This window comes from Malaclemys terrapin (assembly GCF_027887155.1).
Source record: "Malaclemys terrapin pileata isolate rMalTer1 chromosome 20 unlocalized genomic scaffold, rMalTer1.hap1 SUPER_20_unloc_1, whole genome shotgun sequence".
NCBI classification, from domain to species: domain Eukaryota; kingdom Metazoa; phylum Chordata; order Testudines; family Emydidae; genus Malaclemys; species Malaclemys terrapin.
The window spans coordinates 204,629-229,389 of record NW_026530188.1 but is presented as its reverse complement, the minus strand read 5'-3'; the positions used below and the strand labels follow the sequence as shown (position 1 = coordinate 229,389).

At 66.6% G+C, this 24,761-nt stretch overlaps 1 protein-coding gene across 1 annotated transcript in view; it reads left to right on the top strand.

Moving 5' to 3' along the window:
* The window catches only part of FLNA (filamin A), a 40,765-nt gene that overhangs the window by 13,058 nt on the left and 2,946 nt on the right, over positions 1-24,761 (top strand). Inside the window, 41 exon segments of the mRNA XM_054014937.1 lie at positions 151-228; positions 537-614; positions 616-700; positions 1,130-1,330; positions 2,044-2,181; positions 2,404-2,527; positions 2,798-2,934; positions 3,346-3,467; positions 3,469-3,540; positions 3,691-3,804; positions 4,199-4,342; positions 5,816-5,939; positions 6,254-6,414; positions 7,422-7,512; positions 7,738-7,820; positions 7,822-7,908; positions 8,419-8,536; positions 8,814-9,076; positions 9,439-10,036; positions 10,491-10,664; positions 10,756-10,918; positions 11,464-11,624; positions 11,849-12,019; positions 12,107-12,230; positions 12,493-12,649; positions 12,971-13,160; positions 13,351-13,374; positions 15,411-15,658; positions 15,965-16,067; positions 17,536-17,676; positions 17,817-17,945; positions 18,191-18,364; positions 18,646-18,749; positions 18,751-18,808; positions 19,621-19,824; positions 21,662-21,814; positions 22,058-22,180; positions 22,315-22,581; positions 22,681-22,818; positions 23,156-23,271; positions 24,616-24,748. Coding sequence (XP_053870912.1) covers positions 151-228; positions 537-614; positions 616-700; positions 1,130-1,330; positions 2,044-2,181; positions 2,404-2,527; positions 2,798-2,934; positions 3,346-3,467; positions 3,469-3,540; positions 3,691-3,804; positions 4,199-4,342; positions 5,816-5,939; positions 6,254-6,414; positions 7,422-7,512; positions 7,738-7,820; positions 7,822-7,908; positions 8,419-8,536; positions 8,814-9,076; positions 9,439-10,036; positions 10,491-10,664; positions 10,756-10,918; positions 11,464-11,624; positions 11,849-12,019; positions 12,107-12,230; positions 12,493-12,649; positions 12,971-13,160; positions 13,351-13,374; positions 15,411-15,658; positions 15,965-16,067; positions 17,536-17,676; positions 17,817-17,945; positions 18,191-18,364; positions 18,646-18,749; positions 18,751-18,808; positions 19,621-19,824; positions 21,662-21,814; positions 22,058-22,180; positions 22,315-22,581; positions 22,681-22,818; positions 23,156-23,271; positions 24,616-24,748 — 6,073 coding nt within the window.

Genomic DNA, 24,761 nt, shown 5'->3' with positions numbered 1-24,761 from the left:
CACCGGTCGGGCTGGCGGGGGGGCAGGGCTGGGCTAGCAGGGGGCTGCGGGTCGGGAGTGAGGGGCAGGGCTGGGCTAGCAGGGTCTGGAGGTTGGGAGTGAGGGGCGCTGGCGGGGGGGTTCTCAATCTAATGCCGTTTCTCCCCATAGGCCAAGGTCATCGCGAACAACGACAAGAACCGAACTTTCTCCGTCTCGTACATTCCCAAAGTAACGGGGGTCCACAAGGTGAGACTCCCCGCCCCTGTCTCAAACCTCTCTCCCCCCCCCCCCCCCCCCCCCCCCCCCCGCATCTAGTCACCACCCTCTCAGTCCTGGGGAGAGAACCCAGGAGTCCTGGCTCCTGGGCCCCCCGCTCTACCCCACCAGCCCCCACTCCGCTCCCAGAGCCGGGAGAGAACCCAGGAGTCCTGGCTCCCAGCCCGCCCTGCTCTACCCCACCAGCCCCACTCCCCTTCCAGTACCGGGGGGGAGAACCCAGGAGTCCTGGCTCGCAGCCCCGCATCCGGCTCCCGCTGTAACCCCGCTGCCCTCAGGTGACGGTGCTGTTCGCGGGGCAGCACATTGCCAAGAGTCCGTTCGAGGTGACGGTGGGGAAATCGCTGGGCGACGCCGGGGCGGGTGACGGCCCAGGGGCCCGGCCTGGAGCCCACGGGCAACATCGCCAACAAGGTCACCACCTTCGAGGTTTTCACAGCCGGTGAGTGGGGGGTGCCAAGGGGTGCCGGGCTGGGGCTGAGCCCTCCCTCCCCCAGGCGCGGAGGCGGGTGAGGTGGAGGTGAGGGGGGCTGGGGGATCCCATGGGGGTCTGGGGCTGACCCCTCCCTCCCCCAGGGGCGGGCGAGGTGGAGGTGAGGGGGGCTGGGGGATCCCATGGGGGGCTGGGGCTGACCCCTCCCTCCCCTGGGGGCAGGCAAGGGGGGCTGGGGGATTCCATGGGGATCAGGGCTGGGTCTGACCCCTCCCTCCCCCGGGGGCGGGCGAGGGGGCGGTGAGGGAGGAGGGCTGGGGGATCCCATGGGGGGCTGGGGCTGACCCCTCCCTCCCCTGGGGGCGGGCGAGGGGGAGGTGAAGGGGGCTGGGGGATCCCATGGGGGGCTGGGCCGGGGCTGACCCCTCCCTCCTCCAGGCGCGGGGGCGGGCGAGGTGGAGGTGACGGTGGTGGACCCCAGCGGGCGGAAGGGCTCGGTGGAGCAGCAGCTGGAGGACAAGGGCGACAGCACCTACCGGTGCACCTACCGCCCAGGCGCCGAGGGCACCTACACCGTCCACGTGACCTTCGGGGGCGTGCCCATCCCCCGCAGCCCCTACACTGTCGCTGTGGGGCAGGGTGAGCACGGGGGGCCGGGCTGGGCAGGGCGGGTCTCCCACAATGCCCCATGTCTGGGGGGGTCTCTGCTGTCTGTCTGTCTCTCTGCCCCCCAGCATGGGGCCCCCAGGGCATCTCGGGGGTTCCCCAAGGATACGGGGGTTCTCTCTCTCTCTGCCCCCTGGCATGGGGGTCTCCCTCGCAGGACATGGGGGGTCCCCGCTCTGTCTGCCCCCCCCGGTAACCCCCCTCTCTCTCCTCTCTCCGCTGCGCTCCCAGCTGTCCTAGCTCTCTCTCTCTCTGTCTGTCTCTCGATGAGCCGCCGCCCCGGATCCTCGTCTGGTGCCCCTCACCCTGGCGCCAGGCCGGACCGGCTAATGGTACTGTGTGAGCTTGGGGGCGGGAGGAGGGCTGCGGGCGGGTGTCCCCTTCCCCTGGGAGGGGGGCTGGGGCCCAGAGAGCCTGCATTTGGGTGAGGGTGGTGTGGCCCTGGACGCCTGGGTCCCTTTTCTCACTGCCTAGCAAATAACCCCAATGCCTGGTGGGGATGGGGTGCACCTGGACGCCTGGGTCCTTCTCGTTCTTTCTCCCCCCTGCTGTGTGTCACTGGGGAGCGGGAGCCCCAGACGCCTGGGTTCCTCTCTCACTTGAGACTGAAACCCCAATGCCTGGTGGGGGTGGGGGGCACCCGGACGCCTAGGTCCCTCTCACGGTCTGTCTCCCCTCCCCCACAGCCTGTAGCCCCAGTGCCTGCCGGGCCACGGGCCGGGGGTTGCAGCCCAAGGGGCTCCGGGTGAAGGAGCCGGCGGATTTCAAGGTCTACACGAAAGGCGCTGGCAGTGGGGAGCTCAAGGTCACGGTCAAGGGCCCAAGTGAGTGGACATCCTACCCCGGGGGGGGGGGATTGCAGGTGGCAATGGGAGGGCTGCCCCATGGAAGGTGGGGGGGGGGCTGGGGGGGCTGCCCCACACTGACCCGTCTCCCTGCAGAGGGGTCAGAAAGCGTGAAGCAGAAGGATCTAGGGGGCCTGTGGTGGGAGGGGCTGCCCCATGGAGGATGGGGGGCTGCCCCACACTGACCCTGTCTCCCCACAGAGGGGCCGGAGAGCGTGAAGCAGAAGGATCTGGGCGATGGGGTTTTTGCCTTCGAGTATTTCCCCACCCTGCCCGGGAACTATACGGTCACCATCACCTGGGGGGGGCAGCAGGTGCCACGCAGGTAAGCGCCCCGCGGGCTGCTGGGGGGGCAGACTTGGGGGGGGCACAGTGGGGCCTGGTGCATGCTGGGATGGCTGGGGACGGGATGCCCCGGTGCACGCTGAGAGGACTGGGTGGGGACCCAGGCAATGCCCCAATGTGGGTGGGTGTGTGTGTGTGTGTGTGTGTGTGTGTGTGTGTGTGATGCCCTGGGGAGAGGGACACGGGGGGGGGGGGGGTGCAGTGCCATGGGGACCCCGTTGTGACCTGCTCTTCCCCCCCCCCCCCCCAGCCCGTTTGAAGTGAAGGTCGGCCCTGAGTGCGGCAGCCAGAAGGTCCGGGCCTGGGGGCCGGGGCTGGAGGGCGGCGTGGTCGGCAAGTCGGCTGACTTTGTGGTGGAGGCCATTGGGGATGACGTGGGCACGCTGGGTGAGTGGGGAGCTGGGGGGGGAAGGGGGGAGCTGGGCAGGTGAGTCGGGTGGGGGGAGCTGGATTCCCCAATCTTGGTCCCACCCGGGAAGTAAGGGTGGGTGGGGGTCCGGGAAATGCTGGGGAGGCTGCGAGGGGGGCTCCAGTCTTGGTCGGGGGGGCTGCTTGCTCATGCAGGTCCCCCGGATCTCAATCGGGTGGCAGGGCTTTGGGTGCTGCCGGGATCCCCATCTTGGGGTGGGGGAAGGGCTGGGCGTTCATTGGGGACCCCCCCTCCACAGAGGTAGGGGCCGGGGGGGCCTGGGTGGTGGAGGGGCCGGTCTCCCCTTGGGGCCTGGGTCTGGGGGGCGGTGGAAGGGCCGAGACCCCTGGTCTCAACCCTCTTTCCTTCCCCCCCCCCCCACCTCCCAGGGTTCTCGGTGGAGGGCCCGTCCCAGGCCAGGATCGAGTGTGACGACCGGGGCGACGGCTCCTGCGACGTGCGCTACTGGCCCCAGGAGCCGGGCGACTATGCCGTGCACGTCCTGTGCAACGGGGGCCGACATTCGGCACAGCCCCTTCATGGCTGAGATCCGCCCCGCCCCCCGCGACCTGCACCCCGAGAAGGTACTGGTGAGGGGAGTGTGGGGGCTGGGACTGGAGCCAGGACTCCTGGGTTCTCTCTCCGGCTCGGGGAGGGGAGCGGGGCCCACAGCTGATAGTGGGGGCTGACATGAGGGCAGGGTCCCCTCTCACCTGCGCCCCCTTCCCCCTCAGGTGAAAGCCCACGGGCCTGGGCTGGAGAAGACGGGTGTTGCCATCAACAAACCAGCCGAGTTCACAGTGGATGCCAAGAATGGCGGGAAGGCCCCTTTGAAGGTCCAGGTGCAGGTGAGGAGAGGGGGCTGCCAGATTGGGGTGGCCCAGGGCTGGGGTGGCACGGGGCATGGCAGGTCAGCGTGGCTGTGTACAGACGGGGTGGCTAGGTGCATCCTGGCGGAGGTGCCAAGTGGGGGGACTGGGGGCTTGACCCCACTCTGCCTTCAAGATGCGGAGGGCACCCGAGGGTGGGGAGCTGGGGGCCAGGTGATGGCTGACCTGCTCTGTCCCCCCTGGGGAGGAGGGAGGGCTGGGGGCCGGCTGGCGGCTGACCCGCTCTGCCCCCCCCCTCCCCCGGGGAGGAGAGGAGGGCTGGGGGCCGGCTGGCGGCTGATCCGCTCTGCCCCCCCCCCCGGGAGGAGGGAGGGCTGGGGGCCGGCTGGCAGCTTACCCGCTTTGCCCCCAGGATGCAGAGGGCTCCCCGGTGGATGTGGCGGTGAAGGACAACGGCAATGGCACCTACAGCTGCTCCTATGTGCCCAAGAAGCCGGTGAAACACACGGCCATGGTGTCCTGGGGGGGCGTCAACATCCCCAACAGCCCCTACCGGGTGAGTGCCCCATGGGGGGGACCCTCTGCTGGGAGCTGGGGGGGTGTGTGTGTCCCACAATGCCCTGGGGCTGGGCGGGGGGTGGGTGGGTGGGCACATGTCCCACAATGCCCTGGGGCTGGGCTGGGCGGGGGGGGGCGGCGGGCACATGTCCCACAATGCCCTGGGAATGGGGTGGGGGTTGCCCATGGTAACAGATTGGGCCTAGTGATCCCAAGCCAGACCTTGACTATACAGGGATTTTGTCCCATAATGCACTGGGGTGGGGGGTGTCCCACAATGCCCTGGGGCTGGCTGGGGGGGGGGGGCGTGTCCCACAATGCACTGGGGTTGGGGGGGATTTGCCCATGGTAACAGGTTGGGCCTAGTGATCCCAGGCCCGGATTATACAGGGATTTTGTCCCATAATGCAGTGGGCTGGGGGGGTTACCTAGGGTTACCATACGTCTCTCTTTCCCGGACATGTCCGGCTTTTTCGACACTCAAACCCCCGTCCGGGGGAATTGCCAAAAAGCCGAACATGTCCGGGAAAATGGCGGCTCTGCTCCTCCCCTGACTCTTCGGCTCTGTTTAAGAGCCGGGCTGCCCGAGCGCTACCGGCTTCGGGCAGCCCCGTGCCTCCGGACTCCAGCTGCCGGAGCCCGGGAGGGGAAGTGCCCGGCCGGGGGCGCAGGGTCCGGAGGCAAGAGGGCTGCCCGAAGCCCGAGCGCTACCGGCTTCACGGTTTGCCGGGCAGCCTCCAGACCCTGCGCCCCCGGCTGGGCACTTCCCCTCCCGGGCACCAGCTGCGCTGGGGAAGTGCCGGCCGGGAGCGCAGGGTCTGGGGGCTGCCCGGCAAACCCTGAAGCCGGTAGCACTCGGGCAGCCCTTTCCCCCTGGCTGGGAGTGGGAGGGAGGAGGGGGCGGAGTTAGGGTGGGGAAGGGACGGAGTTGGGGCGGGGCTTGGGTGGGGGAAATGGGCGGGGCCAGGGCCTGTGGAGGGTCCTCTTTTTTTATTTAATAGATATGGTAACCCTAGGTTACCCATGGTAACAGGTTGGGCCTAGTGATCCCAGGCCTTGGCCGTAATGCACCAGACACTGGGGCCCGGTGGCCCGGTCGGGCCTGCCACCAGGGTGGGGGTGACTTGCTGAAATAGCCCCCCCCACATTGTCCGCCTCCCTCTGCACTGAGACCCTGGGATGGCCCGGACTCCTGGGTTCTCTCCCTGGCTCTGGGAGGGGAGGGGGGTCTGGTATGTGAGAGCAGGGGGGGCTGGGAGCCAGGACTCCTGGGTTCTGTCCCCGGCTTTGGGGGGGGGGGGGGCTGTTTGTGTATTACAGCAGCAATAGGCATTATAATGCCAAGCACACACACACACACACCCCGACCCCGTAGCTGGGGCCTTCTGTGGCCCCTTCCCTGTCAGGGTGCTGGCCCCAGGTGAAGAGCTCGGTGGGGGGACCCCCATCTGACCTGTCCCTTCCCCCCCAGGTGAACGTGGGGGCTGGCAGCCACCCCCACAAGGTGAAGGTGTACGGCCCCGGCGTGGCCAAGACGGGGCTCAAGGCCCACGAACCCACCTACTTCACTGTGGACTGTGCCGAGGCTGGGCAGGGTGAGTGCCGGGGAGGGCCTCGGGGCTGGGGTGTGTGTGTGTGTGTGTGTGTGTGTGTGTGTGTGTGTGCGTGGGCTGGGGGCCTCTGGAGGGGAGCCTGGTTTCTGGGCCAGGCTGGGGGGGTTGGGGGCAGGCTGTGGGGTGGGAGCCGGGGGGCTCTAACGTGTCTCCCTGCACCCCCCACATAGGGGGAGTTGTGGGGGGTGGGTTGGCGATTTGAGGGTGACCCAGGCATGGCAGAGGTCGGCGGGGGGCAGGGCAGGGGGGCTGTGCGGGGAGCTGACGGCTCTGCTGGGTTCCTCCCCTCCGCCCAGGTGACGTGAGCATTGGGATCAAGTGTGCCCCGGGCGTGGTGGGGCCGGCCGAGGCTGACATTGACTTTGACATCATCCGCAACGACAACGACACGTTCACTGTGCGCTACACGCCGCGCGGGCCTGGCACCTACACCATCATGGTGCTCTTCGCCGACCAGGTCCACCAGGGGGAAAGCCGGGTGGGGGGGACCACAATCCTGGTGCTTTCCGCTCACCGCATCCTGCCCATATTTCAGGGGCACGGCCTCGGGCGGAGCAGGGGGTGGGAAGGGCGCGATGCGAGGGGGGAGGTGCTTTTCATCGATCTCTCCTATGGGGCAGGCTCTGTGTCACGGGATCCCCGGGCGATGCTCTGGAATGTCCCCATTCGAAGCCAGCCAGGACTCTGGGGAGCCTCCTCTCTGGGAGCAGACTGTCTCCAGCACCAGGAGCTTCCCCAGCTTCCACCTTCCTGGGTCTGACCCCGGAGCATTCGGCCTCCCCTGCCCCCCCGTGCGCTTCCCCCAGCAATTCCCCCGGCGGGGTCCTGGGGCAGCCAGAGGGCCCTGCCCCCCCCCCCCCCCCCCCCCCCCCCGGACGTGACTCTCAGCCAGCATGCAGAACAGAACGGTGTATTCGTTGACAGGAACACGGCATAGATCAGAGCTTGGTATCCAGAAATCAGTGACTTTCAGCCAAGCCCATCTTGGGGAGTCCCGGGCCAGACACCTGGACTCCCCCTCTTCCAGCCCCCCAAGCAGACTGCAAAGCTTCCAACAACCAACCTCCCACGCACCTGTTGCTCCTCCGCCTCTTTGTCCTGCAAAAGGTGTCACTTGGTCACCCCCCCCCCCCCCCCCGGGTCTCCAGCTGCATACCTGCAGACCGCTGGGCAGCCTCACCTGTACCCAATTCCCACCACTGAAGCAGTGGTGCAGTACATACGGAAACCGAGGCACACGCCTTATTAGTGTAGGACAGTAAGACTCGCATGCAACATAACCAGATGAATAAAACCCCACTTACCACACTCTGCCCTGGGAGCGCTGGGGGCTCCCCACTTCCTGGGGTTGGGGGGCCTTGGAGGCAGTGCGGGAGCTCATTGCAGAGGGGAGCTACCCTGCTTAGAGTGGCAGAGTGGTGGTGGTGGGGGGCGCATGGTTCTGACTCCCTGCTACCTCCTTAGGCCACCCCCACCAGCCCCATCCGCATCAAGGTCGACCCATCCCACGACGCCAGCAAGGTCAAGGCCGAAGGGCCTGGGCTGAACCGGACTGGTGAGTTTGGGGGGCAGGGGGCTGGTCTGGGCAAGGGAGGAAATTCTGACTTGGCATGGGGGACGCAGGCAGTGGGGGGGGGGTGGAGAGGGAAGGGGGACGCAGGCAGTGGGGGGCGGATGGATAGAGGGGAAGGGGGGGCGCAGGCAGCCGGGGAGGACGGAGGGGAAAGGGGGGCAAATACATCCACTGACACCATGGGTCCCCCACCCCACCTCCCGGCAGGCGTGGAACTGGGCAAGCCCACCCACTTTACGGTGAACGCCAAGGCAGGGGGCCGGGCGCCCCTGGACGTGCAGTTCACCGGCCCCGGCCAAGGGCGAGGTCGTGCGGGACTCTGAGGTGATCGACAACCACGATGGGACCCACACAGTGAAATACACCCCTGTGCAGCAGGTACGAGGGGGGGCCCTGGCCCCATCCCCCTGAGCTGGCAGGGCCTGGCTCCGGGTCCCTCCAGGCCTGGGGCTGGGCTCCATCTCCCCTTGCAGGGTATCCCGGGCTCCCAGCCCATCTCGGGGGTGCACTCTCCCAGGGGGGTTAAACTCTGCACTTCTCTGAGCCTCCAGCAGCCTGGCTCTGCCGTCGGCCCCCTCAGGGAGTCCCCTCGCTCTGGTCTCTGCTCCCTCTGGGGGTGAGGGTCCCGATGTGGCCCCCGATCTGTACCCTGCAGGGACTTTCAGCCAACGTAACACAGAAGGGTTGCCCCAGCCATCAGTGGCCAGGCGACAGAGTGACTAGCCATTGTCTGTGCCTGTCGCAGTCACACCTGCCCTCTAAGGGTTGCTGCGACGGTCATACCCCTTCGTCCCACCACCAAGAGACTTGAGTAACACCCGGGGGAAACTGAGGCACGCACATGGTGTTCAGAGAAAATGATACAAACCTTCCCGCTTCGTCACGCAGGGTAACCTGGGTGTGGCGGTGACTTACGGCGGAGACCACATCCCCAAAAGCCCCTTCAGCGTGGGCGTGGCCCCCAGCCTGGACCTCGGCAAGATCAAGATCACCGGCCTGGCTGACAGTGCGTACCCGGGCGGGGAGGGCTGGGCCTCTTGACCCAGTGAAGGGGACAAACACGGCATTTGGGGACCGGAGGGGGGGAGCTCGGGGTCGTGCCTGCCCCATGCCAGGCTGCAGCTAAGGGGGCGAGCGCGATGCTGGTGCGGGGGCTGGGAGAACCTGGCTCCTATAGGGAGCAGTGACATCTGACAGCGGGTGGGGTGGGGGCCCATGGTGGGGCGGGAGGGGGCTGGCAGACATGCCTCGTTCTGGGCTCATGGCTCTCCCTCTCTGTGCAGAAGTTGAGGCGGGCAAGGACCAGGAGTTCACGGTCAAGTCCAAGGGGGCCGGCGGACAGGGCAAGGTGGCCGCAAAGATCACGGGGCCAGCGGGCAAGTCGGTGCCCTGCAAGGTGGAGCCGGGCCTGAGCCCCGACAACAACGTGGTGAAATTCATCCCCCGCGAGGAGGGGCCCTACGAGGTTCAGGTGACCTACGACGGAGCCCCCGTCCCCGGCAGCCCCTTCCCCGTGGAGGCCGTGCCCCCCACCAACCCCTCCAAGGTGGGTGTCCCCTGCTACCCCCCATGGGCAGCGCTGCCGGGGGGACCTGTGGGGTGGGACACCCCACACCCATTTGCTGGGGGGCTAGAGTCCTTCCCCTGCCCAAAGGTGAAGGCCGGGGGGAGGTGGGTGGGGGTCCATGCTGGGCAGACGGGTACCTGGCAAGATGAGCGTGGGCCGAGGCATTAGCAAGGCAGGTGGGGCGTGAATGGGTACCCGGTGAGGGGCGGGGCCTTGGCGAGGTGGGTGGTGCTCGGGTGGGTGGGTACCTGGCGAGGCCTTGGCGAGGCACGGGGGGGCGGTGCTGCGGCAGGCAGGTACCCAGTGAGCTCAGGGCCCCTCACCCCGCCCTCTCCCCGCAGGTGAAGGCCTACGGGCCGGGGCTGCAGGGCGGCCAGGCTGGCTTGCCCGCCCCCTTCACCATTGACACGAAGGGGGCCGGCACGGGGGGCCTGGGGCTGACGGTGGAGGGTCCCTGCGAGGCCAAGATCGAGTGCCTGGACAACGGGGACAGTACCTGCTCTGTCTCCTACCTGCCGACGGAGCCGGGCGACTACAACATCAATATCCTGTTCGCGGGCACCCATGTGCCCGGCTCGCCCTTCCGGGCGGCCGTCCAACCCCGCTTCGACCCCTCCAAGGTGACCTGCTCGGGGCCAGGGCTGGAACGGGCCACGGCCGGCCAGACGGGCCAGTTCCACGTGGACTGTTCACGGGCCGGCAGCGCCGAGCTCACCATTGAGATAATCTCAGAGGGCGGGGCGCAAGCCGAGGTGCGGGTGCAGGACAACGGCGATGGGACCTACACCATCGCCTATACCCCGCTCTGCTCCGGCACCTACACCATCACCATCAAGTACGGCGGGCAGCCCGTGCCCCACTTCCCCAGCACACTGCAGGTGGAGCCGGCCCTCGACACCTCCGGGGTCAAGGTCTACGGGCCCGGCGTGGATGGTGACGGTCAGTGGGGAGCAGGGGATGGGGCTTGGGGTGCAGGGGGCTGGGGATGGGGGGGATGCAGGGGATGGGGGGCACTGGGGGATGGGTCCAGCGTAGACAGTGAAGGTCAGCGGGGCACACGAGATGGAAGGTGCAGAGGGACGGGGGGGCGCAGGGGTTGGGGATGGGGGGCACTGGGGGACGGGCTCAGCGTGGAAGGGGAATATCAGTGGGCCTCGGAGGGCTGTGGGGGTAGCAAAGGGGTATGGGGCTAGGACGGGGGCGATGGTCTGACAGGCACAGGGAGGCAAAGATCAGCTGGTGGAAGGGGGCAGGGATCTGCAGGGACAGATGCATGGGGGTGGGCGAGATGGGCCCGGCAGAGTGGGGGGCAGGGGTAATTCCTGGGGGGCCCAGCTGGGGGGGCCTGGCCCGCGGCCTGACCCCTGGTTTCCCCCCCCCCCCCTCGGTGCAGGCGTGTTCCGGGAGGCCACGACAGACTTCAGCGTGGACGCCCGGGCGCTGGGGACGGCTGGTGGGCCCCACGTGAAAACCCGGGTGTCCAACCCCTCGGGGAACCTGACCGAGGCCTTTGTGCAGGACCTGGGCGATGGCACGTACCGTGTGGAGTACACCCCCTACGAGGAGGGTGAGCCAGGGGCCGGGGCATGGGGGGAGGGGAGCGGGGGTGGGACGGAGCCCTGACCCTCTCCTCTCCTCTCCTCCCGCCCCCCTGGCAGGCGTCCACTCCGTTGACGTGACCTACGACGGGAGTCCTGTGCCCAACAGCCCCTTCCGGGTGCCGGTCACCGAGGGCTGCGACCCCACCCGGGTCCGAGTGCACGGGCCAGGCCTCCAGAGCGGCACCACCAACCAACCCAATCGCTTCACCGTGGAGACCAGGTCAGGGGCCGGGGGGGCCTGGCCCCGCTCAGGGGTCCCGTCTCGGGGGGGGGGGGGGGGTGGCACCACTCTGGGGTCATGGGGGGAGGGAGAGCTTGGGGGGGGTCGCGGGGGGGACGTTGGTACCGCTTGGGGGGGGCAGGGGGGCATTGGCACTGCTCAGAGGGGTTGCAGGGGCCTTGGTGCTGCTCGGGGGTCCTGGCTCAGGAGGTTGTAGGATGGGAGGAGGGGGGGCCTTGGCACCGCTCGGGGGGGGGGTTGCGGGGGTCTTGGCACTGCTCAGGGGTTCCGGCTCGGGGGAAGGGGGGTCCCCGGGGGAAAGGAGGAGGAGCGCTGGCACCACTCTGGGGTCGTGACGGGGCGGGAAGGACGGGGGGCATTGGCACCACTCTGGGGTTCCTGCTTGGGGGGAGGTTCTGGGGGGAAGGAGAGGGGGTGCTGGCACTGCTCCAGAGTCCCGGGGGGGGAGGGTGCATTGGCACCGCTCAGGCTCTCTCCCCTGAGTGGCTGAGCCCCATTGTGCTGCTCTCTCATCCCCCTCCCAGGGGTGCCGGCACCGGGGGCCTGGGCCTGGCCGTGGAGGGCCCCTCCGAAGCCAAGATGTCCTGCACTGATAACAAGGACGGCAGCTGCTCGGTGGAATACGTCCCCTACGAACCCGGCACCTACAGCCTCAACGTCACCTATGGCGGGCACCAGGTGCCAGGTATGGGGGCAGGGTGTGGGGCTGGGCCGTGGGGCACCGAGGGCGGGGCAAAGCTTAGTCTGTGTGAGTGAGGACTGGCCCGCGGTGGGTCTGGGTGAGGGGGCAGGACCTGGGCTGTGGGTGCCCTGCAGGCAGGTGATGTGAGGGGCTGGGGGTGCCGCAGGGGCAGGGCTTGGGGTATGGCCTCAGTTTCCCCCTATTTTTCCCCCACCCCTCCCCGGCAGGGAGCCCCTTCCAGGTGCCGGTGCACGATGTGGTGGACTCATCCAAGGTGCTGTGCTCGGGGCCAGGACTGACGCCGGGCGTCGTGCGGGCCAGCGTACCCCAGACCTTCTCCGTCGACACCAGCCAGGCGGGCGTGGCCCCCCTGCAGGTCAAGGTGCAGGGCCCCAAAGGTGAGTGCCTGCTGCTGGCGGGGGGAGGAAAAGGGGAAACTGAGGCCCGGCCCAGACCCCCTGATCCCCAGCATCTCCCTCCCCCAGGCGTGGTGGAGCCGGTGGAGGTGGTGGACAATGCCGACGGCACCCAGACAGTGAGCTACGTGCCCAGCCGTGAGGGACCCTACAGCATCGCCGTGCACTACGGAGACCAGGAAGTGCCACGCAGGTACTGGGGTGCTGGCCAGACAGCTTGTGCTGCTTGGGGGAGGTGGGACTGGTGGGATCTATAGGGGGTGAGGGCAGGGCACCATGCCCAAGAAAGAGGCTGGGAGTTGGGGCAGCAGGGCCAGGCTGGCCTGGGTGTAGGGAGCCAGGCATGGGCACAGAGGGATGGCCATCCAGCAGAGACCTCGCCCCACTCCAGAGGGGAGCAGTGGGGCACGGCCTCCTTCCCCCCCCCGGCCGGCACTGACCCCCTCCTCCTCCAGCCCCTTCAAGGTGAAGGTTCTGCCCACACATGACGCCAGCAAAGTGAAGGCCAGCGGCCCTGGGCTCAACACCACCGGGGTCCCGGCCAGCCTGCCTGTGGAGTTCACCATTGACGCCAAGGACGCCGGCGAGGGGCTGCTGGCTGTGCAGATCACGGTGAGCGGGCGGGAAGGGGCTGCCGGAGGGTGGGGAGGGTGGTCTGTTCTCTGTTCATTCCCCCCCGACGCCCCCAGGACGCCGGTGAGGGGCTGCTGGCAGTGCAGATCACAGTGAGCGGGTGGGAAGGGGCTGCCGGAGGGTGGGGAGGGTGGTCTGTTCTCTGTTCATTCCCCCCCGACGCCCCCAGGACGCCGGCGAGGGGCTGCTGGCCGTGCAGATTCCAGGGATCGGGAGAGGGCTGCCTGCAGCAGGGGAGCTGGGGGGGGGGGGGCAGGGAGGGGGACTCTGTTCTCTCTTCATCCCCCCAATGCCCCCCAGGACCCCGAGGGGAAGCCCAAGAAGGCCACGATCCGGGACAACCAGGACGGCACCTACACAGTCTCCTATGTGCCTGACACGACGGGCCGCTACACCATCCTCATCAAATACGGCGGGGACGAGATCCCCTACTCCCCCTACCGCATCCGGGCCCTGCCCACCGGCGATGCCAGCAAGTGCACAGTCACTGGTGAGCACCGTGGGAGGCTGGCATGGGGCGGTCGGGCGGGGGGGGCCGCGCCACCCTCACGCTGGCACACACCACCTGCTTCGGCAGCCACCTCCGGGGCCCACCACTGCGGGAGGGGGGTGGGGGGCTGCTGGGGGTGTGATCTGTGTCTCACTTGACCTTTCCTCGCTTCTCTGCCCCGTCACCGTAGTGTCGATTGGAGGTCACGGGCTAGGTAAGCCAGCCGCTGCACCCACCCCCTCCCTGCATGGCCGCGTGGCCCGGGGCTGCATGGCTTCAGGAGGGAGGGAGGGATGGGTGACCCCCCTCTCCTGGCAGCAGCACCGCGGGGGCCCTGCGCCCGCCGGCCGTCTCACCCTGCGCCAGAGCTCTGACACCCACTCCGCAAGGGGGCTCCTGCGGGAGAAGGGGCCCGGGAGATGCCCCGACGCCGGGATCTGGAGCTGAGCTTCGCGGGCGCCCCGTGGAGATTGACCGGCAGGGCCAGGTTGGAGCTGCCTTCGTCCCCTTGTGGTGCGAAGCGGCTTCCTTTCCCTTCCAACGGCCACCTCGAAGTGCATTCAGACCTCTCTGGCTTTGGATTAAAACTTCCTTTTTCACCGGAAAATGCAGCTCCCTCAACCACTGATTTCTCTCTCTTCCTCTCCCCCCCCCGAAAATCATGTCTGCGAGAGGAAATCCGCTCCTTTGCCTCAGCGCCAGGGTTTTCTGTTTCCCCCGCACGCCCTGGCCCGTCTCCGGGCTGAGATCCTGCCTCGAGTCAGAGCAAGAGTCTGACTCATCTCCGTGGTCGTGCGGGTTTGACCGAGCCGCCCGCGCGGCTCTTAGCAGTCAGGAGGTTCCCTTACCCGGCGTCCCGCGCAGAGGCCGGGAAACGGGGCTGCTGACGCCCACCCAGGTTTCAAAGTGTCTGCGGAGGTTTGAACCGAAGTTCTTGACTTTACAAACACGCTCCAGGCGCCGACTATTGAAAGACACAGATTGATTTTTCTCTGCGGGAAAACTGAGTCAAACCTGTCTCCAAACGGGCGCTTCAGGGGAGAATGAGCTTCGAGCCGACTGGCAGGAGGGGTTTTCCGGCTGGAGGATGAAGCTTCAGGCTATTTTGAGTTCTGACTGGGTGGCTTTTCGACGAGCCCAGGAGCAGCCTCCGTTTGCCGAGCTGGAACGAAAGTGTGACCCAGTTCTCCACCAGACAGTGCCCCACCCAATTGCTAACCAAACCGCGTCTCAAGCTGCTTCCCCCCCGGGGTTGGAGCTCCCCAACCTCCTGTGTCGAGGGGCCGTGTCTCCTGCGGGAGGGGGCTCCCTGTCAGGCGCCAGGGGCCGTGTCTCCTGCGGGAGGGGGCTCCCTGTCAGGCGCGAGGAGCCGTGTCTCCTGCGGGAGGGGGCTCCCTGTCAGGCGCGAGGAGCCGTGTCTCCTGTGGGAGGGGGCTCCCTGTCAGGCGCGAGGGGCCACGGTGGCTCTCGGCTTCACTTTGAAACATTCGTTTTTGAGCCCAAACCCAACTTTTGTCCACTTGAAGTTCCAGCTGGAACCAAACCCCAGCTCTGAGCGAGGTCCCATGGGGCTCTTCCCAACCCCCCCTTCTCCCCCCCCCCCCCCCCCGGGCAGGCCCGTCCTGAATGACTTGGGGGGGTTTCTGGCACCTCAAAGCATTGAAGCCCCAGACTCTCCTGCTGTCGGGTTGCTTGCCAGGGGAGGGGTCGGGTTGGCCGGGGGGGGGGGGGGGGGGGGCTGCTTTGCTTTGCTGCTGGGGCTTTAACTGCCAGCTTAACGCTTTCCGTCCTGGGGGCCGCATGGCACGAGTTGGCCGGTTCTCAGCCGTTGGGAGGAGGGCAGTGGGGGGAGCAATGGGATGGGCCAGGTCTGGGATTGGGGCCCCATCGCGCTGGGCGCTGCCAGGGATGGGCAGGGGGCTGTGAACCTGGATGGGGGCCGGACGGGCCTGACAGGGACCCCAATCTCAGCTGGCTCTGTGCTGCACCCCCAAGTCTGTTTGGGGATCCGTGCCGCTCCTGACCTCGCTTGGTGGGGGCATCTGCAGGGCTGGGGAGCCCCACGGCTCCCGGAGGGTCTGTGCAGCGCCTAGTGCGGAGGGGCGCCCTGATCGTGGGGGCCGGGTTCCGGCTGAGGACGAAGTTTGAGGCAGGCTGGGGATTTCCGTTCCCGGCTGCTGCAGTTGCATGAGGGGGTGGTGGGTGGGGGTGTGTGGCTTGGGCAGATTCTCAATCCCCCCACCCCTCCAGGCGCCGGAATCGGCCCCACCATCCAGATCGGGGAGGAGACGGTGATCACGGTGGACACCAAGGCAGCGGGCAAAGGGAAGGTGACCTGCACGGTCTGCACGCCCGACGGCTCCGAGGTGGACGTGGATGTGGTGGAGAACGAGGATGGCACCTTCGACATCTTCTACACGGCCCCCCAGCCCGGGAAATACGTCATCTGCGTCCGCTTTGGGGGCGAGCACATCCCCAACAGCCCCTTCCAGGTCCTGGTGAGTGCGCGGGGGAGCCGGGATCCGTCCCCGTCTAGGCTCGCCTCTCCCCGTCCTGGTGTCGCAGCCCAGCGGAGTGACACATGACGCTCCAGACAGGCCACGTAGTAACGACAATGCAGCCTATCTCCCCAGACTCAAAACTTGCTCGCACGCTGGACTCTGGCTGGGCGCTGTGGGAGCCCCCCTCCGGGCTGTTCCAGGGCCCATGTAGCATCTGGGGGTAGGCCAGGCCTCCCCAGCTCTCCGTACAGCAACCCCCGCCTCACTGCTCTGCCTGGGGGGTGTCTCATGGGTCTTTCGCAGGCCACGGACCGTCCCCTGATGGGAGTCAATGGCCTGGACGTGGCCGGGCTGCGGCCGTTTGACCTGGTCATTCCGTTCACCATCAAGAAGGGGGAGATCACGGGTAAGTCTGGGGAGCTGGTGCTGTGGGGCCGCGTCCCCTGGAAATGGCATTTGACATCCAACAGACTCTCCCCCTCGCTGGCAGCTGGTTCCCCCCGCCCCACTCGGGGTCCCCTAGAACAGGGGAGACCCTAATATAGCCAGAGCAGCCCTTTGGGCCCATTAACCCTGGCATCCGGCCTGGTAATCCCTTCCCCTCTGGCCCAGCATCCGGCCTGGTTGTCCCGTGCCCCCCTGGGATCGCCCCCATGGGCCCCTCTGGGCCTGGCATCCTGTGTGACAGATTCCCCCCAGGGTGCCACTTGGAACTGGGGTACCACTGAGCCCCCCGACCCACCAGCCTGGGCTCCCCCTCGCACTGGGGTGCTGTGATAAGTTCCCACACTCAGACACAGGTAGGGACAACCCCAGCTGCGGCTTCACACACACGCTGAGATCAGCTCTGCCTGGGGAGAGCTGCCCAGTTACTCAAGTGCCGCCCGCCCCCCGGACTGTGACCTCCAGCTGGGATTGTCGGGCGCTGCCCTGGGATCGGCCCAAGGTCAGCTCGGGACATTCCCCCCCCTCCCCTGCGATGTGGAGGGGGATCTGCCCGGCTTTCGGCCCCCAGGTCCGATTTCCACACACTGGCCTTAGACAAAACCAGCCCGACAGAGAGTCCAGAAGTGATGCTAAGGGAGAGCGGCAGATGGAAGCGGCTCACCCAGCAAATAGCCCCCAAACGGAGCGTCGCCCCCTCCCTGGGGTGTCAATCGGCCAGTCCTCCCCCGGCGCGACGGACGGGCCGGCTGGGGCTTGCGGCACAAGCTGCCTCGGCTTTCCCAGGAGAAAAATCCCTTCGCCTCGGACCAGCGTGTCCTTGCCCCTTCGGTGTTTCCGTGTGTCGTTGCAGGGAGAGTGAGGGCCCCTCTGATGTCATCGGCCCCCTTTTCTAGCTTCTCCCCACTTGCTGGAAAGCTCTTACCTGGGCCCCACACTTCCTATGGGGTTGGGCTGTCTCGGTCCCTAGGGTGACCCTGGGGGGTGTGTGCGTTTCCCCAATGAGCCACGGCCTTTTCACTGTCCTCCCTGAAAGGCTGCTTGTCGGGAGGTTGAAAACACCCCCCCCCCCCCTACACACCCACACATTTCAGTAACACGCCCCCCCACACCCACATTTCAGTAACACGCACACACACACACACACACACACACACAATCCAACGAGCTGTCGCAGCCGAGCAGATCAAGACATTGAGAACGGCCCCTCCTCAGGCACACTGTGCACAAAACATGCGAATTCCGGGGTGGGTGACTACTGGGGTATCACATCCCGTCTCCAGTGGGGCTGCGTTGCAGGGGATCACCCTCCCCCCCCCCTTTCCGGGCTCAAGGCCTATATAACCAGCCCAGAGGGGCCATGTCTCCCCGGCAGGGGAGTGGCCATGGGCCAGGACTGACAACCTCCCTTGCCCGCGCTCTGCCCCCAGGCGAGGTCCGGATGCCCTCGGGGAAGGTGGCCAAGCCCGACATCACGGACAACAAGGACGGGACCGTGACGGTGAGATACGCGCCCACGGAGGCCGGGCTGCACGAGATGGACATCCGCTGTGACAGCCTGCACATCCCAGGTGCTGGGGGGGGGGGGGCACGTCCCAGGTGCTGCGGGGGGGGCCACGTCCCAGCTGCCTCAGGGAGCGGTGGGGGGGCCGTGGCTGGGGGAAGGGCCAATGCAGGCTCTGACACACACCCTCCACCCTGTGCCCCCCAGGGAGCCCCCTGCAGTTCTACGTGGACTACGTCAACAGTGGGCACGTCACGGCCTATGGCCCAGGGCTGATCCACGGCGTGGTCAACAAGCCGGCCACCTTCACTGTCAACACCAAGGATGCCGGCGAAGGTGAGGCCGGACGCCTGGGTTCCCTCCCCAGCTTGGGGTGGGGTGGGGTCTGGTGGTTAGAGTGGGGGGAGGCGGCTGGGGGAGAAACCAGGAGGGTAGAGGAGTCTGGTGGGCTAGAGCTGCGGGGGCTGGGAGCCAGGACGCCTGGGTTCCATCCCCGACTACAGAAGGGCAGTGGGGTCTGGTGGTTAGAGCCGGGGGGCTGGGAGCGGGGGCTGGGCCACACTGATCCCTCCCCCCTGCAGGTGGGCTGTCCCTGGCAGTTGAGGGCCCCTCCAAGGCCGAGATCAGCTGCACAGACAACCAGGACGGCACCTGCAGCGTCTCCTACCTGCCCGTGCTGCCCGGCGACTACAGCATCGTGGTGAAATACAACGAGAAGCACATCGCGGGCAGCCCCTTCACCGCCCGGATCACCGGTCAGCAGGGGCTCCCTGGGGGGCGGGTCTGGGGGCAGCTCCCCGTGGGGGGTCTGGGGGCGGCTCCCTGGGGCGGGGCTGGGGGTGGGTCCACGGGAGGGGGCTGGGGGCATGGTTTTCTCTCCTGGGCTGCGGAGGGACTGGGGGGGAACAGGCTGGCGTTGGGGGGCAGGATGGAGGGAGGGAGGGGCCGGGTGGGGTGGACGGAGGGGTTGGGGGGGTGGATGCTGGGGCTGGGGGTCCCCTCGGCTCATGCCTTCCAACCCCAACCCCAACCCCAGGCGACGACACACTGCGAATGTCCCAGCTGAAGGTCGGCTCCTCGGCCGACATCCCCCTGGACATCGCGGAGACGGATCTGAGCCAGCTGACGGCGACCGTCACCCCCCCCATCAGGGCGCGAGGAGCCCTGCCAGCTCAAACGCCTGCGCAACGGCCACGTGGGTGAGTCTCGCCCCCTCCCCGCGGAGCCAGTGCCCCCCGGCTCTGCCGGTGCCCCTCACTCCTGCCCTGCCGCCCCTGCCCTGCCCTGCCGCCCCTGCCCTGCCCTGCGCTCCCCCAGCTCTGCCGGTGCCCCTCACTCCTGCCCTGCCGCCCCTGCTAGCCCTGCCCTGCCGCCCCTGCCCTGCCCTGCCCTGCCCTGCGGCCCCTGCCCTGCCCTGCCCTGCGGCCCCTGCCCTGCCCTGCGCTCCCCGAGCCCTGCCGGTGCCCCTCACTCCTGCCCTGCAGCCCCTGCCCTGCCCTGCGCTCCCCGAGCCCTGCCGGTGCCCCTCACCCCTGCCCTGCCGCCCCTGCCCTGCCCTGCGCTCCCCCCAGCTCTGCCGGTGCCCGTCACCCCTGCCCTGCCGCCCCTGCCCTGCGCTCCCCGAGCCCTGCTGGTGCCCCTCACCCCTGCCCTGCGCTCCCCGAGCCCTGCCCTGCCCCCCCTGCCCTGCCGCCCCTGCCCTGCGCTCCCCGAGCCCTGCCGGTGCCCCTCACCCCTGCCCTGCCGCCCCTGCCCTGCCGCCCCTGCCCTGCCCTGCGCTCCCCGAGCCCTGCCGGTGCCCCTCACTCCTGCCCTGCAGCCCCTGCCCTGCCCTGCGCTCCCCCAGCCCTGCCGGTGCCCCTCACCCCTGCCCTGCCCTGCGCTCCCCGAGCCCTGCCCTGCGCTCCCCAAGCCCTGCCCTGCCCTGCAGCCCCTGCCCTGCCCTGCTGCCCCTGCCCTGCCCTGCGCTCCCCCAGCCCTGCCGGTGCCCCTCACTCCCGACTTCCCCCAGGCATCTCGTTCGTGCCCAAGGAGGTGGGCGAGCACCTGGTGAACATCAAGCGTAACGGGCAACACATCCCCAACAGCCCCATCACGGTGACCATCAGCCAGTCAGAGATCGGTGACGCCAGCCGGGTCCGCGTCTCGGGGCCTGGCCTCAGTGAGGGGCGCACCTTCGAGCCGGCTGAGTTCCTCATCGACACCCGGGACGCAGGTGCGGCCGCAGGACGCCTGGGTTCTCTCCCAGCTCCGGAAGCAGAGGGGGGTCTGATGGGTTAGAACCGGGGGGCTGGGAGCCAGGACTCCTGGGTTCTTTTTAGCTGACCGATCTGAGGAACTGTCCCAGATTGAGGTGTCATTAGAGGAGGTTTTGGAACAAATTGATCAATTAAACAGCAATAAGTCACCAGGACCAGATGGGATTCACCCAAGAGTTCTGAAGGAACTTACAAACCACAGTTAGTAGTTCTGCAACTTATCATTTAAATCCGCTTCTGTACCAGATGACTGGAGGGAGAGCTACGGTGACGCCAATTTTTAAAATGGGCTCCAGAGGTGACCCCGGCAATTACAGGCCTGTAAGCCTGACTTCAGTACTGGGCAAATTGGTTGAAACTATAATAGAGAACAAAACTGTCAGTTAGATGAACATAATTTGTTGGGGAAGAGTCAACAATGGTTTAGTAAAGGGAAATCGTACCTCACCAATCTACTAGAATTCTTTTGATGTGGTCAACAAGCATGTGGACAAGGGGGATCCAGTGGCTATAATGTACTCACCAAAGGCTCTTACGCAAAGTAAGCTGCCAGGGGATAAGAGGGAAGATCCCCTCATGGATCGGTAACTGGTTAAAAGACAGGACACAAAGGGTAGGAATAAATGGTCAGTTTTCAGAATGGAGCGAGGTATATAGGGGTGTCCCCCAGGGATCTGTACTGAGCCCAGTTCTATTCAACATACTCATAAATGATCTAGAAAAAGGGGTAAATAGTGAGGTGGCAAAATTTGCAGATGATACAAAATTACTAAAGATAGTTAAGACCCAGGCAGACTGCCAAGTGATACAAAAGGCTCTCACAAAACTGGGTGACTGGGCAACAAAATGGCAATGAAATTTAATGTTGATAAATGCAAAGTAATGCACATTGGAAAACATAATCCCAACTATACGTATAAAACGATGGGGTCTAAATTAACTGTTACAACTCAAGGAAGAGATCTTGGAGTCATTGTGGATAGTTCTCTGAAAACATCCACTCAATGTGCAGCAGCAGTCAAAAAAGCGAACAGAATGCTGGGAATCATTAAGAAAGGGATAGATAATTGGACAGAAAATATCCTGTTGCCTCTATATAAATCCATGGTACGTTCACATCTTGAATACTGTGTGCAGATGTGGTCGCCCCATCTCAAAAAAGATCTATTGGAATTGGAGAAGGTTCAGAAAAGGGCAACAAAAATGATTAGGGGTCTGGAACGGCTTCAATATGAGGAGAGATTAAGAAGATTGGCACTTTTCAGCTTGGAAAAGAGACAGCTAAAGGGAGATACTAGGGGTCACCAAATGAAATTAATAGGCAGCAGGTTTAAAACAAATAAAAGGAAGTATTTCTTCACACAACGCACAGTCAACCTGTGGAACTATTTGCCAGATGATGTTGTGAAGGGCAAGACTATAACAGGGTTCAATGAAGAACTAGATAAGTTCATGGAGGACAGGTCCATCAATGGCTATTAGCCAGGATGGGCAGGGATGGTGTCCCTAGCCCCTGTTTGCCAGGAGCTGGGAATGGGCAACAGGGGATGGATCACTTTATGATTCCCTATTCTGTTCATTCCCTCTGGGGCACCCGGCACTGGCCACTGTCGGCAGACAGGATACTGGGCTAGATGGACCTTTAGTCTGACCCAGTAGGGCCGTTCTTATGTTCTCTCCTTGCTCTGGGAGGAATGGGGTCTGGTGGGTTAGAGCCAGGACTCCTAGGTTCTCTGTGAGGGGGGGGGGTGCTTGGAAGGCCTGCAGCCCCCCCACTTCCTCCTGTGCCCCCAGGCTATGGTGGGCTCAGCTTGTCCATCGAGGGCCCCAGCAAGGTGGACATAAACACGGAAGACCTGGAGGACGGGACCTGCCGCGTTACCTACTGCCCCACGGAGCCGGGCAACTACATCATCTCCATCAAATTTGCTGACCAGCATGTGCCAGGTGGGGGGCCCAGCGCGGAGCTGGGGGCCCGGGCTATGCCCCCGGGGGGGCCTGTCCCTGCAGGGCACTCGGCCAGCATGGGGGGCCACGCTACTTTCCCCAGCGATACGTGGTCAGAGCAACCCCTGGGGTGGGGGGTCCAGGGGCCGTTAGGCCCTGTGGGGGGCGTGGGTGACCCCAGGAAGTGCTGTGGGGCCCTGTCTGTGGCCGCCCAACCCTGTCTGACCCCCTCCCCCCCCACAGGGAGCCCCTTCTCGGTGAAGGTGACAGGCGAGGGGCGGGTGAAGGAGAGCATCACCCGGCGACGCCGCGCCCCCCCTGTGGCCAACGTGGGCAGTGCCTGCGACCTCAGCCTCAAGATCCCAGGTGAGCTGGGGCAGGGGGCTTGGGGGCAGGAGGGGGCTTGTGTTTGGGGGCGAGGGCTCTGGGCGGCCGGCTGGGAGATCATGTGGTGGCTGGTGGGGGGCACTATGGGGCATCTGACCCCCCTCTCCCTCCAGAGATCAGCCTGGCGGACATGACGGCCCAGGTGACGGGCCCCTCAGGGCAGCGGCTGGCGGCCGAGGTGCTGGAGGCGGAGAACAGCACCTATTGCGTCCGGTTCGTGCCCGCCGAGACAGGAGTGCACTCAGTCAGCGTCAAGTACAAGGGGCAGCACGTTCCCGGCAGCCCCTTCCAGTTCACCGTCGGGCCGCTGGGAGAGGGCGGCGCCCACAAGGTGCGGGCGGGGGGCCCTGGCCTGGAGCGGGCCGAGGCTGGCGTGCCAGGTAAGCGGGTGCTGGAGGCTGTTGGGGGGTGAGGGAGGGAGGGACCTGCACAGCAGCCTGGGTAACAGCGTCTCTCTCTCCCCCCCCCCCCCCCCCCAGCCGAGTTCAGCATCTGGACGCGGGAGGCGGGCGCCGGGGGTCTCTCCATCGCTGTCGAGGGGCCCAGCAAGGCCGAGATCGCCTTTGAGGACAGGAAAGACGGGTCCTGCGGCGTGGCCTACATCGTCCAGGAGCCCGGTACGGACGGGGGCCTACGGGGCGGCTGGGCCAGCCCTGATGTCGACCTAGGGGGCCAAGAACCCCCCCCCCGTTGACTATGCGGGGGGGGCTGGTTGAGGACTGGCAGTGGGGCTGGGGCAGTGCTAACCCCCCTCTCCCCCCAGATGGCTACGAGGTTGGCTGGGGGCCTGGGAGTGGGGCTGGGGAGCTGGTAGGGGACAGACCGTGGGGCTGGGGGTCGGCTGGGGCGCGGGCTGGGGGACTGGCAGGGGGCCTGGGAGTGGGGCTGGGGGACTGGCTGGAAGTGGGGCTGGGGGCCGGCCATGGAGCGGCGCTAACACCCCTATCCCTCCAGGTGACTACGAGGTGTCAGTGAAGTTCAACGAGGAGCACGTTCCCGAAAGCCCCTTCGTGGTGCCGGCGGCGGCCCCCTGCCATGACGCCCGGCGCCTGACTGTTACCAGCCTTCAGGTGAGGCCCCAGAGAAACCGCTGGGCCCCCGCCCTCCTGCTGCCGGCACGGGCCTGGGGCGGCTGCTGGGGAGTGAGACGTCCTGGGGTCCCGGCTGAGTCACTCCTGCCGGGGGGCAGCCCCCCGGCCGCACCTCGATCCTCCACATCCACAGAGCTAGCAGGCCCCACGGCTCCCCCTGCACGATCCCCGGGGCAGGCCCCCTCAAGCTGGGAGGTGAATGGCTGGTTGGACCCACCCCTGTGTGCTGAGGGTGTGTCCTTGTTAGGGGCGTGACCCACAGCACGCAGGGACGGGGGGGCTGCTGGCTGTTCCCGCGGGGCAGCTCAGCAGGTCTTGTCACCACCGGATTGCCTGCCCCACCCCCACCCCCTCTGCCCCATGGCGCAGATGGGAATGTAGCTGGCTGTGCCCCCCCTGCCCCACAGCCGTGCCCCCCTAGCATGACCAGCTCCAGAGCAGCCGTCAGCTCCTGTCCCCGGGACAGAGACTCCAGCCACGCCAAAGGGCCACGTGTGTCACTCCCCGAATCCCAGTCTCCAGCTCATCCTGCCCCCCCCCCCCCCCCCCGGGAGGGGTCCCCCGGCAGCTCGTCCTCTCAATACAGCAGGCCAGGCCTTTGATCTTCCCTGGTAAAACAGCCCCCCCACCTTCTTGGGGTACCCCAACCTCTCCGTGGGCGAGGGGCTTGCAGTGAGTTTCCGGTGACCGCAGCCCCTCGGGACAAAGTTCCCCCCCAGACATGCTGCCCACTCCCGTGTCTCCTCCCATGTAATGCCCCACACACACACCGTGAGGCGAGGGGGGGGATGGGCTGTAGGGGGGGCATGGGGAGGGAGCAGAGCCCCCAGCTGGGGCTGTAACCTGTCTGCCCCCCTCTGGCATCAGGAGGAAGCAGTGGGGCCCGGGGTTGGAGGGCTGGGGGGTAGCGCAGCCGCCGGGGGGAGGAGGGTGGGATCCTGTGCCGGCCCAGGACAGCAGGACGCCCCCCAAACCGCCCCGGGGCGCCGCGGTTTTCTCTTGTGTCTCTTTTAAAGGCTCTTAACAGACCCCGACAACGCCTGGGTCAGGTACTGCTTAAAGAGAGAGAGCTGCCCCCATCCCACCCCACCCCACCCTGCCCCCCACCCTACACTGCCACCAGGCCCGTGCCGTGGGCTGCTGGGACCCGTAGCCTGCGGCTGCCCCTCAGGCCCGGCCCGCCAGCCCGCGCTCCCAGCTCTCCCTCTCTAAGCAGCCAGGCTCAGGAAGGTAAGTGATGCAGCTGGGGTGAGGGACCCCCTGGTCTCCCCCCGGCCCCCCGCCCCACCCCCGGGCCCCGCTAACACTCTGCTGTGCCTCCAGGAGTCAGGGCTCAAGGCCAACCAGCCGGCTTCCTTTGCAGTCAGCCTGAACGGCGCCAAGGGGGCGCTGGACGCCAAAGTGCACAGCCCCTCGGGAGCGCTGGAGGAATGTCACGTCACCGAGATCGACGAAGGTGAGGCCGCCCC